Genomic DNA, 11,321 nt, shown 5'->3' with positions numbered 1-11,321 from the left:
GCTGTGGACAAAGCGCATCCCTTCGATAAGACGGCGACCGGGTCCTCCGCCCGTTTTTGGGGGGCGTCTGTGACACACCGCGCGCCGTTTCTGCAGCCGAGGGACCACCGCCCCCCACCCCAAAAAAACAGTTTCATTCCCACCCCCTGCAGCGGAGATGGCCTTCCTTCCCTGCCTCTCCCTGGCCAGCTCATCCTTTGTCTTTACCTCGATCTGTCCTATGGTTTCTTGATATTCCTTGTCCCGGGTTTTGAAGAAAGATTCCGTCTCGTGGATTAAGTTGCCCAGGTTCTCCTCTGGCTGAAAGACACGCCAAGGGGCAGCGTCAGAATCCATTTATATTTTATTTTATTTTATTTTTTATTTTATCTTAATTCCATTTATATCCCGCCCTTCTCCGAAGACTCAGGGCGGCTTACAAGCTTAGCAGTAGCCTTCATTCTATGTATATGCCTGCTTATTAGGGCTTTCACACACACCCCCAAGCGGCATTATTACAAAGTCAGCTTAATTGCCCCCAACAATCTGGGTCCTCATTTTACCTACCTCGGAAGGATGGAAGGCTGAGTCAACCTTGAGCCTGGTGGGATGCAAACCTGCACTAATTGCAGGCAGCTGGTGTTACTTAAGGAGGCATTAGCCCGCTGCTCCACCAAGGCTCTAGATGATTATCACATTCATAAATCTATGTTTAAAACATTATCCCCCCCCCATGGATTCTGCCATCTCCCGAGGAAGGAGGAGCGGATGTGGATTCAGCCTGCTTTAGGTTATTTCAAAGACCAAGGGAAACCTTTTGAACTGGGGGGAACAAAAGAGAAGAGGGCTTCTGGCTTGTGTGTTCTTTTAATTCTGGAGAGGAAGAAGGCATGAGCCTCGGTGGAGCAGTGGGCGAATGCCTCCTTAAGTAACACCAGCTGCCTGCAATCAGTGTAGGTTCGAGTCCCACCAGGCTCAAGGTTGACTCAGCCTTCCATCCTTCCGAGGTAGGTAAAATGAGGACCCAGATTGTTGGGGGGCAATAAGCTGACTTTGTAAAAAATGCCGCTGGAGGGGGGGCCCAAAGCCCTAATAAGCAGGCATACACATAGAATGAAGGCTACTGCTAAGCACACTGATTTGTGCTTCTTAGATTGTAAGCCGCCCTGAGTCTTCGGAGAAGGGCGGGATATAAATGGGATTAAAAAAAAATAACCATAAAGATTCGAAGTTCCTTTTTTTCCCCCACGAAAGGGACGATAGAAGGATGGGGGGCCTGACCAAATGGGGTTGAGGGAAAGGGGGTTGAACCGGGTACCCTTTGTAAAGTTTCAGTTTGTAAAACAATACTAAGTCCTGTCTTGTATTCCCACAACCAAGCATGTCCTAGTAAAGATTCCTTTTGGACTAGAACTGCCTCCAAGAGTTTTTGTCTTCCTAAGACGTGGTTTGGGGTGGGTCCTGACAGGCAGGCTTAGGAGAGGCAGGGCAGCGAGGCCACTGCCTGGGGTCTCCGCCAGCCCAGCCCCCTCCCCGCCCGCCCCCCGGCTCCTCTGCTGCCTCCTGGGGCTCCTTCCTTGGATTCGAGATGGGACAGGGATTAATATTCATATGGACTTGCACGTAAGGGTGTGGGTATATGCACACGTGTGTATGTGGCGTGTTTATGTGTGTGCTATGTGCGTGCGTACCCTTGAGAGCAGGCAACAGACTTTCATTTTTAATGTGTGCCCGTGTGCCCAGAGTAAAAAAAAAAAGACAATAAGGCAGGCGTCTTCCAACTTGGCCCTTTCGTGACTCGTGGACTTCAACTCCCAGAATTCCTCAGCCAGGCACGCCATGTTTGAAAAACCCACATGCCTGGCTGAGGAATTCTGGGAGTGGAAGTCCAGGAGTCATAAAAGGGCCAAGTTTGAAGACCCCTGCAATAAAGGTTATCTTATCATCTTTTATCTTATCAGATCTTACTTTATATCTCATCCTATCTTATATCTTGTCTAATCTTATGCCTTATCTTTTATCTTGTTTGATCTTAGCTCTTATCTTATCATCTTTTATCTTATCATATCTTATTTTATATCTCATCCTATCTTATATCTTGTCTAATCTTATGCCTTATCTTTTATCTTGTTTGATCTTAGCTCTCATCTTTTATCTTATCATATCTTATTTTATATCTCATCCTATCTTATATCTTGTCTAATATTATGCCTTATCTTTTATGTTTATTTTAGCTCTTATCTTATCATCTTTTATCTTATCATCTTACTTTATATCTCATCCTATCTTATATCTTGTCTAATCTTATGCCTTACCTTTTATCTTGTTTGATCTTAGCTCTTATCATCTTTTATTTTATCATATCTTACTTTATATCTCATCCTGTCTTATATCTTGTCTAATCTTATGCCTTATCTTTTATCTTGTTTGATCTTAGCTCTCATCTTTTATCTTATCATCTTAGTTTATATCTCATCCTAACCTATATCTTGTCTAATCTTATGCCTTACCTTTTATCTTGTTTTATCTTAGCTCTCATCTTTTATCTTATCATATCTTATTTTATATCTCATCCTATCTTATATCTTGTCTAATCTTATGCCTTATCTTTTATCTTATGTTTGATCTTAGCTCTTATCTTATCATCTTTTATCTTATCATATCTTACTTTATATCTCATCCTATCTTATATCTTGTCTAATCTTATGCCTTACCTTTTATCTTGTTTGATCTTAGCTCTTATCATATTTTATCTTATATCTTACTTTATCTCATCCTATCTTATATCTTGTCTAATCTTATGCCTTATCTTTTATCTTGTTTGATCTTAGCTCTCATCTATCTTATCATATCTTACTTTATATCTCATCCTATCTTATATCTTGTCTAATATTATGCCTTATCTTTTGTTTATTTTAGCTCTTATCTTATCATCTTTTATCTTATCATCTTACTTTATATCTCATCCTATCTTATATCTTGTCTAATCTTATGCCTTACCTTTTATCTTGTTTGATCTTAGCTCTTATCATCTTTTATTTTATCATATCTTACTTTATATCTCATCCTGTCTTATATCTTGTCTAATCTTATGCCTTATCTTTTATCTTATGTTTGATCTTAGCTCTTATCTTATCATCTTTTATCTTATCATATCTTACATCTCATCTCATCTTATCTCTTATGTCCAATCTCACGCCTTATCTTTCATCTTACGTTTTATTTTAGCTCTTATCTTAGCTTAATCTTATCCAAGCCTGCACAAAACCCACCAGCCCTTCAGAGGAGGGACAGGCACCAAAGCTGGCCAGGTTTTCATTCTCTCACTCAATACCACTATACCTTCAGGTATAATTAAGATCAAAGGCTTCTGAAAGGTTGCCGAAGCCACGGTGAGTTTGGTTTGGCACCGACGTAGGACTCGAGAGTTAGCTAAGGAAGCGGAGCTAAAATTAAAAACAGGCACTGGGCCTGCGGGTGAAGTGAGGTTAATATTTAAACATTTGACCTGACTTGACTGGGCTGCGGTGGCGCAGTGGTCAGAGTGTAGTACTGCAGGCTGATTCTGCTGACTGCCCGCTGACTGCAGTTTGGCAGTTCGATCCTGACCGGCTCAAGGTGGACTCGGCCTTCTGTCCTTCCAAGGTCGGCAAAATGAGGACCCAGATTGTTGGGGGTGGGGGCAAGAGGCTGACTCTGTAAACCCCTTAGAGGGGGCTGCAAAGCACTGGGGAGCGGCATATAAGTCTAAGGGCTACTGGTATTTTCTCTTTCTTTCTTTCTTTCTTTCTTTCTTTCTTTCTTTCTTTCTTTCTTTCTTTCTTTCTTTTTCTTTCTTTCCTCCCTCCCTCCCTCCTTTCCTTCCTTCCCCTCCTTTCCTTCCTTCCCAGTGGTTAGAATGCAATATTGCAAGCTGACTCTGCCCACAGCCAGCTGTTCGATCCTGACCGGCTCAAGGTTGACTCGGCCTTCTGTCCTTCCGAGGTCGGTCAAATGAGGAGCCAGATTGTTGGAGGTGCAACAGGCTGACTCTGTAAACCGCTTAAGAGGGGGCTGCAAAGCGCTGCGAAGCGGCATATAAGTCTAAGGGCTACTGCTGCTGCTCTTAATAACAGCAGTTCATCCATGGAAAGCGGGCCCTGAATAAAAGCAGAGTCCAAGTTGGGTCCAGGGCTTGGAAGGCAGAGGCTTGTCATTAGGGGGGGGTGTGAGAGAGAAGAGGCCCCCACTTACCTCTCCTGGGAGCTCCACAGTGGGGTTGCAGTTGGTAAAGTCTTCCCAGAGCAGCAGAGTGTCTTCGTTTTCCTCCCACGTCAAGCTGTCACAGTCGTCATCAAAATCAAAGGTCTCCCGCCTGCTTGAAGAGAGGAGTCCTCACGTTTACAACTCGGTTTTTCCAGCTTCGGAGGAAGCCCCGAGGACTGGCTGGCTAGCAGTAGCGGAGGAGGAGACCGAAGGGGGGCGTTGGGCCAAGCCCCTTTCCCTCCCGCCTGTCTTTCCTTCCGTCCTGCTTCAAGAAGGTAGCCCTCCAGGGGGCGCTCTGCACTAACCGACAGTCCTGCCTTCCACGCTGCCCTGCCCTGCAAGAATCAAAGGGTGTCCTGTCCGCCCCCCCGCCTTCCCTCCCCCCAAAAGCCCAAAGGAAAAGGGCCTTGTCTGGGATTATTTTAGCTTTCCTTCTTTCCTTCCCCCCTTCCTTCCTTCCTTCCCTCCCTCCCTCCTTCCTTCCTTCCTTCTTTCCTTCCTTCCCTCCCTCCTTCCTTCCCCCCATCCTTCCTTCCTTCCCCCCTTCCTTCCTTCCCTTTCCCGGAAGACGCACAGCCCCAGGTTGGTTTCTCGGGCCGGAGACACACACACACACACACCCCGCTTCCGGCAGCAAAGCCTAACCAGAGCCGCCGAGGGGGGGAGGAGGAGGGCGAGGTACTTACAAGTGATTGAACATCCTCTTCATTTCATCGGTGATGTTGAGCGAGCAGCTGACCTCCTCCTCCGAGAAGCGGGCGTTGTCCGTCTCCTGCTCGGCCACGTCTTCTTCCGACGTGAACCGGCGCTCCTTCTTCTTGGAAGCCACCTTGACCGGAGGAGAATAGGACCGTGACCGACAGGCCGGGATGGGCTGCTGCCCCGCCAGAGGAGCGGGGAAGAGAGGGCGAGCGGCCGCACACAAGCCACACCAGAGGTGTTAAGTCACAGGCCAGGAGGACGTCAGGCGGCGCAGCAGAAGCAAGCCACGGGCGGCCTCGGGCCACTCGGCCAGCCATGCGCAGGCCCAAAACGGGGGTGGGGGGGTGGCGCGTGGGGTTGGGTGGGGTGGGAAAACGCTGAAGCAGCTGGAGGCGCTCAGGGCGGGAAGCTGCGGAGCAAGAGGATCTGGCGGGAGAGGCGTCTTCTCGGCTTGTAGGGGAGAAGCCACCGCAGGGCCCGTGTCTGTCTACCGGCAGAGCTAAATCAGGCCAGGAAAAGGGGCTACACGGAATGGAAGTCAGAGTAGGAAAAAAGAGCGGAAAACACACGCACACACGCACACGCGCACACACTCAGGGGTTAGTTTCAGACACCAGAGAATGAAAAAGAGACTCGCTCACGACCGTAGCCAGGGGACCCCGAGTGCCGTTTTGGGGACTGCCTCCTGCTCCCGAGGCTGCCCTTATTCCCCACTTGGAAGTCAGGGGGCCATTGGGGGCCGCCGGTGGCGGGACTGGGCCTTGGAGCCAACGAGGGGCTTGAGGCAGCCAAGTGCTTGGTTCAATCCCACGCCCACCCCCTAACCGGGAGCTAAAGCAACGAGCGAGATCTCCAAGTGGGACTTCTTGAGAACTACGTGACTCCTCCTGGGGGTCTGGCGCTTACGAACCCGGCCAGGAGGAGGGGAGGACGAGGGGAGAGTGGGGACCAGGGAGGTCATCAGTTCCACTCCTGCTTCTTCTTCTTCCTCCTCCTCCTTAAAACCACACAGCCGTGTGTTCTTCCGCAGGGCCGGCCAACCGAATCACCTGGAATATCTTGGTAACGTCTTCCGAGTTGCGCTGCTGCGCTACATCGCACAGCTTGGCTGTGATATCGATACGCCGGCAGATGTCCATGTCCACTCTCATGGCTTTCTCTTGGATCTTGTAGTCCAGATCTGTCATGGGCTGCGGGGGAAGGGACAGCAGGTGAGGGGGGCAGGTTACACACCTCGCAAGAGCAGAGGGGCGCTCCGCGGATCAGGCCGGCCTTCGCACGGGAGGCTGCCCCCCTTTTCCGAGCACCAAGGGGCTCCGAGTCGTTCACGGACGCGGACAAAACGTTCCCCTCGAGAGAGAGCAGTTGGGCGCTTTCCCAGGGTGTGGGTGTGTGTTTCTGTGTGTTTGGTGTGTGGGAGACAATTACAGTGGGATACGGGGACTGTCTGAAACACAACGTCCAACTAGGAAACTCACCGGCCTGCTGCGAAGGCAAAAGCTTCCTTTGACCTAGACCGGGGGTAGGCAACCTCGGCTCTTTTATGACTCATGGACTTCAACTCCCAGAATTCCTGAGCCAAGTTGGCTCAGGAATTCTGGGAATTGAAGTCCACGAGTCATGAAGGAGCCATAGTTCCCCCATGGCTGGCTCAGGACTTCTGGGAATTGAAGTCCACGAGTCATGAAGGAGCCATAGTTCCCCCATGCTGGCTCAGGACTTCTGGGAATTGAAGTCCACGAGTCATGAAGGAGCCATAGTTCCCCCATGCTGGCTCAGGAATTCTGGGAATTGAAGTCCGTGAGTCATAAAAAGAGCCGAGGTTGCCTACCCCTGCCCTAGAACAAAGGGGAAAGACACAGCACGCCCCTCCCCCCAAAGAAACTCCAGCCAAACACGCTCGCAATCCCTGAATGTGGGGGAAGGGGAAGGTCGTTCTCTGTAATCTGAACTCCCCCCCCCAACACACCATTTGTCCCTGCAGGAGAAGCAGAGGAGGAGAGCAAATCAGCCTTATGAGGGATGGCCCCCTGCCTTTGCGGTGTCATGCGGAGGAAGGGTAGGGTGCTGAGAGGCTGCCGCCCGGGCCCAGCACTGGCTGGCGAGAAGGAAAGACACCGGGGTGCTGGTTGGGGGGGGGGAGCAGCAAGTTAATGCATCGACACCATCGGAGGGGAAGCAGGAGGACGACGACGAGCGGGCCAGTCCGATGCATTGGGGGGGGGGGGTGGAGGGGGTCACACCAGGCGGGCAATCTTAACTACAAGGGCAGACCCTCCAGCCAACCGGTGTCTCTGCCTGTCCTTCGCTGGCTTTACGAGAACGACCCGCTCGGCTCCGACCGGCACGGCCGCCCGGGCTTACTTACGTCGCTCATCAGACCCTTGAAGACCACCAGTTTCGGCTTTGAGCCTCTCGATTTTCTCATTGAGCTCCTCCTGGAGAGCTTCGGCCTCCTGGGCTTCCTGAAAGGAGGAAGGAGAGACCCGCCGTGGAAGACGCCGAGGCGGGAGCCAGACCCAAACGGTCCCGTTGAAGGCTCACCTTGGCGCCACCGAACCCCCTCGAGGCTTCCTCGAGGCAGAGCGCAAGTTTCACCACCTATGCTCAATCGGGTCCCAATTTCGGGGGCGGGCGCCAGGACCCGTGAATTTCTCGTTTTCCAGAGGGCGGTCCACCTTCCCGCCCACCACTGCTGGCAGGAGACCCGATCTCAGTCTGCAGTGGGTCAGCCCCAGTTTTTCCCCATTCCGGGATTCCTTGCTGCAGACGGGAAGGGCTATCCCAACTAGGGCGGCTCGAGCAGGTAGCCTGAGACTGCTCTCCGTTCAACCAGGAAGAACCGTCCAGAAGAGCAGCGGTCTCCACAAGCTTGTCAACCTTCGAGACTAGTGGATTTGAAACTCTCAGCACGGCTGGCTGAGGAATTCTGGGAGTTGAAGTCCACAAGTCTTCAAAGCTGCCGAGGTTGGAGAGCCCTGCAGAAGAGGAGAATGGCTACCAGGCGCTGGTCACAGCCAGGAAGGCGCCTCATGGGGGCTGTGGGCCGAGTTTGCTCCCTGACGCCCCAACCGAGGCCTAGCAGGCCCCTGGGATTCCCTACTCAGGGGGCTCCGTTGATTTTCTTGTTCACGGAGTGAACAGGCTTCAGCTCCAGAGATTGGTGTATAGGGGAACCTTGGCTCTTTTATGACTGGTGGACTTCAACTCCCAGAATTCCTGAGCAGCACGCTGAGGGGAAAGGGAGAGGTTTCCAAGCTGAGCCAGGCTGGCTCAGGAATTCCGGGAGTTGAAGTCCCGAGTCATGAAGGGGCCAAAGTTGCCCCATGCTGGCTCAGGAATTCTGGAATTGAAGTCCATGAGTCATCAAAGAGCCAAGGTTGCCTGCCCCTGGCCTAGGCCGCTTTATGACTGGTGGACTTCAACTCCCAGAATTCCTGAGCCAGCCGTGCTGAGGGAAAGGGAGAGGTTTCCAAGCTGAGCCAGGCTGGCTGAGGAATTCTGGGAGTTGAAGTTCGCAAGTCATGAAGGGGCCATAGTTCCCTCATGCTGGCTCAGGAATTCTGGGAGTTGAAGTCCACAAGTCATCAAAGAGCCAAGGTTGCCTGCCCCTGGCCTAGGCCGCTTTATGACTGGTGGACTTCAACTCCCAGAATTCCTGAGCCAGCCGTGCTGAGGGGAAAGGGAGAGGTTTCCAAGCTGAGCCAGGCTGGCTGAGGAATTCTGGGAGCTGAAGTCCACCAGTCATCAAAGAGCCAAGGTGGCCTGCCCCTGGTGTAGGCAAACACTCCAGTCCTGACGATCAGCAAAACCGACGGGAGAAAAGCTCTACCTCTTGCAGCGTCTCCACCATCGACTCCAACCGCATCCGCTTGGCCACTTCCTCCTCCCATCTGAAAGAGAAGCAACAGGCAACATGAGACGTGGCCTCCCACGCTTCCTTCAGCAGGGCCTGAACGTAGATTTCCGGGGCGAGTTTCCTTCTCTCGCTCAAAAATCAAACCTGTGCCTTTTTTAAATTTATTTTAATTCCATTTATATCCCGCCCTTCTCTGAAGACTCAGGGCGGTTTACAAGCTTTTTTGGGGGGAGGGGGTGGAGGCAAGAAGCTCCCCCATGCTGAAAATTGCTTTTCACTTATAAGGAGCCGGTTTTCCTTTCCACGGATAGGAATACTCGGCCGGGTTCCGCTTTTTCCTTCAAATTAAAACCAAAAGGCTCAGTGGAGTTGGTTAGAAAGTCCGCCAGCCACGGCTTTCGTAACATCAAACCGTGTCAACCCCAAAACGTGTCAAGGGGATTATTCCAACCCCCCCCCATCCTTTTAAACCAGGGGTCTTCAAACTCGGCCCTTTTATGACTCGTGGACTTCAACTCCCAGAATTCCTCAGCCAGCCCTTTTATGACTCGTGGACTTCAACTCCCAGAATTCCTCAGCCAGGCTGCCTGAGGAATTCTGGGAGTTGAAGTCCACGGCTCATAAAAGGGCCGCGTTTGAAGACCCCACGTGCCTGGCTGAGGAATTCTGGGAGTTGAAGTCCACGAGCCATTTAAAAGGGCCGCGTTTGAAGACCCCATGTGTCTGGCTGAGGAATGCTGGGAGTTGAAGTCCACGGCTCATAAAAGGGCCAAGTTTGAAGACCCCAAGTGCCTGGCTGAGGAATTCTGGGAGTTGAAGTCCACGAGCCATTTAAAAGGGCCGCGTTTGAAGACCCCATGTGCCTGGCTGAGGAATTCTGGGAGTTGAAGTCCACGAGCCATTTAAAAGGGCCGCGTTTGAAGACCCCATGTGTCTGGCTGAGGAATGCTGGGAGTTGAAGTCCACGGCTCATAAAAGGGCCAAGTTTGAAGACCCCAAGTGCCTGGCTGAGGAATTCTGGGAGTTGAAGTCCACGAGCCATTTAAAAGGGCCGTGTTTGAAGACCCCGCGTGCCTGGCTGAGGAATGCTGGGAGTTGAAGTCCACGGCTCATAAAAGGGCCGCGTTTGAAGACCCCATGTGCCTGGCTGAGGAATGCTGGGAGCTGAAGTCCACGGCTCATAAAAGGGCCGAATTTGAAGACCCCTGGTTTAAAAGGAAGCCGGCTGCTGTAGACTTCCTCATTCAAATCTCTGCTCAGGGTTGCCTCGAAGCCTCAACGGGTTTAGCCGCATTTGGAACCCATGAAGGACAAATAGTGGAGATTGTGTTGTTTTTCTACGCCCCAAAATCCTTCCCAGGTGCCTCCAAATATGCTGGTGGAGCTCACTCACTCACACACACACACACACAGACACACACAGACACACACACCGCAAGTACCATTGCAAAACAAGCTAGCCAGGGTCCATTTTTACATCTCCTCCTATCCTTAATAAACATTCTGCTTCCTCGAGCAGAAACTGGTCCAGGAAAATTATTTCTGGCTTTGCTCTTCGGCCCCGGCTGTTTATAGCCCGGCTAAACTACCGGCCTTGCAATTTGTTTTTAGCCCGGACGATTCGAGACTTCAGGTCCAAGCGAGCCGGCGCGCGTGTGGCCGGACGTGCAGCCACAGATGCCTTTTCCGCTTTTCTCCTGCCCGTTCGATCAGGACGGAAGTGAGCCAGCCAGCTGGCACCAAGGGCCAAGCCCATCCTCCCCAGCGGTGGGTCCTTCTTCGAAGCACGTCTCAAAAGAAGAGCTAGCCGGGCCAAGATGCTTGGCCAACATCACGAGGTTTTAAACCTCTTGGGGTCCGGTCCGGTTAACTCACCGGCTGTCGGAGGGAAGGACCGCAATCATCCCCCCTCGCTTTAAGGATGGCTGCGAGGAAGATGGAGGCCGAAAGGGAAAGTGTGTGTGTGTGTGTGTGTGCGCGCGCACGCACGCTTTACCATCTGCCTTCGCCGGTATTGATGGCCAGGCCGGTCTTATTTATAGCTTTTCGACAGAGCCCGGCTGGCTTTGAACGGAAGCCAAAGGCTGCATTTTGCTAATGGGGAAATCAAGGCTCCCCCATCAAGTTATTAAAAGGAAAAGGTTTAAAAAAAAAGAAAAGGGAAATGGCTTCTCCCTTGACAATGAATTCCACACACATACACACCCCGTAGGCTTTTGCAGCCTCCCCTTCCCCACCACGTCCCCAAAGCCTTGGAGCTGCTATCAAATGGGGGGGGGGGAAAGAGAGAGGAATATTGGGGCTCCCGGCTCCCCTTTCTTCAAGGACCCCTGAGCGGTGCAGAGAGACTCGACTGCAGCCCGTCGGGGACGCTGGGCTTGGCGGCCATCCCACCGGCGCTGCTCTGGAGATGCTGAACCAGCAGCAGCCCCCCCTCCTCCTCCTAGACATCGCCTTTTGCCCAAGCCAAGAAACCGCAGATCCATTAGCTTCTCCTTGGGGCCGGCTCACATTTAATTATTATTTTTTTCTCCTC

At 51.8% G+C, this 11,321-nt stretch overlaps 1 protein-coding gene across 1 annotated transcript; it reads right to left on the bottom strand.

The window, feature by feature from the left end:
- Positions 1 to 9: 9 nt before the first annotated feature.
- Positions 10 to 10,541, bottom strand: LOC310650647 (intermediate filament family orphan 2-like; the record flags this gene model as incomplete). Its single annotated transcript, XM_083380231.1, is given in 8 exon segments — positions 10 to 300; positions 4,213 to 4,333; positions 4,911 to 5,053; positions 5,976 to 6,116; positions 7,295 to 7,324; positions 7,326 to 7,391; positions 8,759 to 8,819; positions 10,375 to 10,541. Coding segments are annotated over 8 exon segments (1,020 nt in total), but the record flags the coding sequence as incomplete, so codon positions are not given.
- Between the last annotated feature and the right edge of the window lie 780 nt (positions 10,542 to 11,321).

Source organism: Vipera ursinii (assembly GCF_947247035.1).
Source record: "Vipera ursinii genome assembly, contig: scaffold_478, whole genome shotgun sequence".
Lineage (NCBI taxonomy): Eukaryota > Metazoa > Chordata > Lepidosauria > Squamata > Viperidae > Vipera > Vipera ursinii.
Note: the sequence above shows the minus strand (reverse complement) of the source record. Positions and strands in the feature narration are given on the sequence as shown.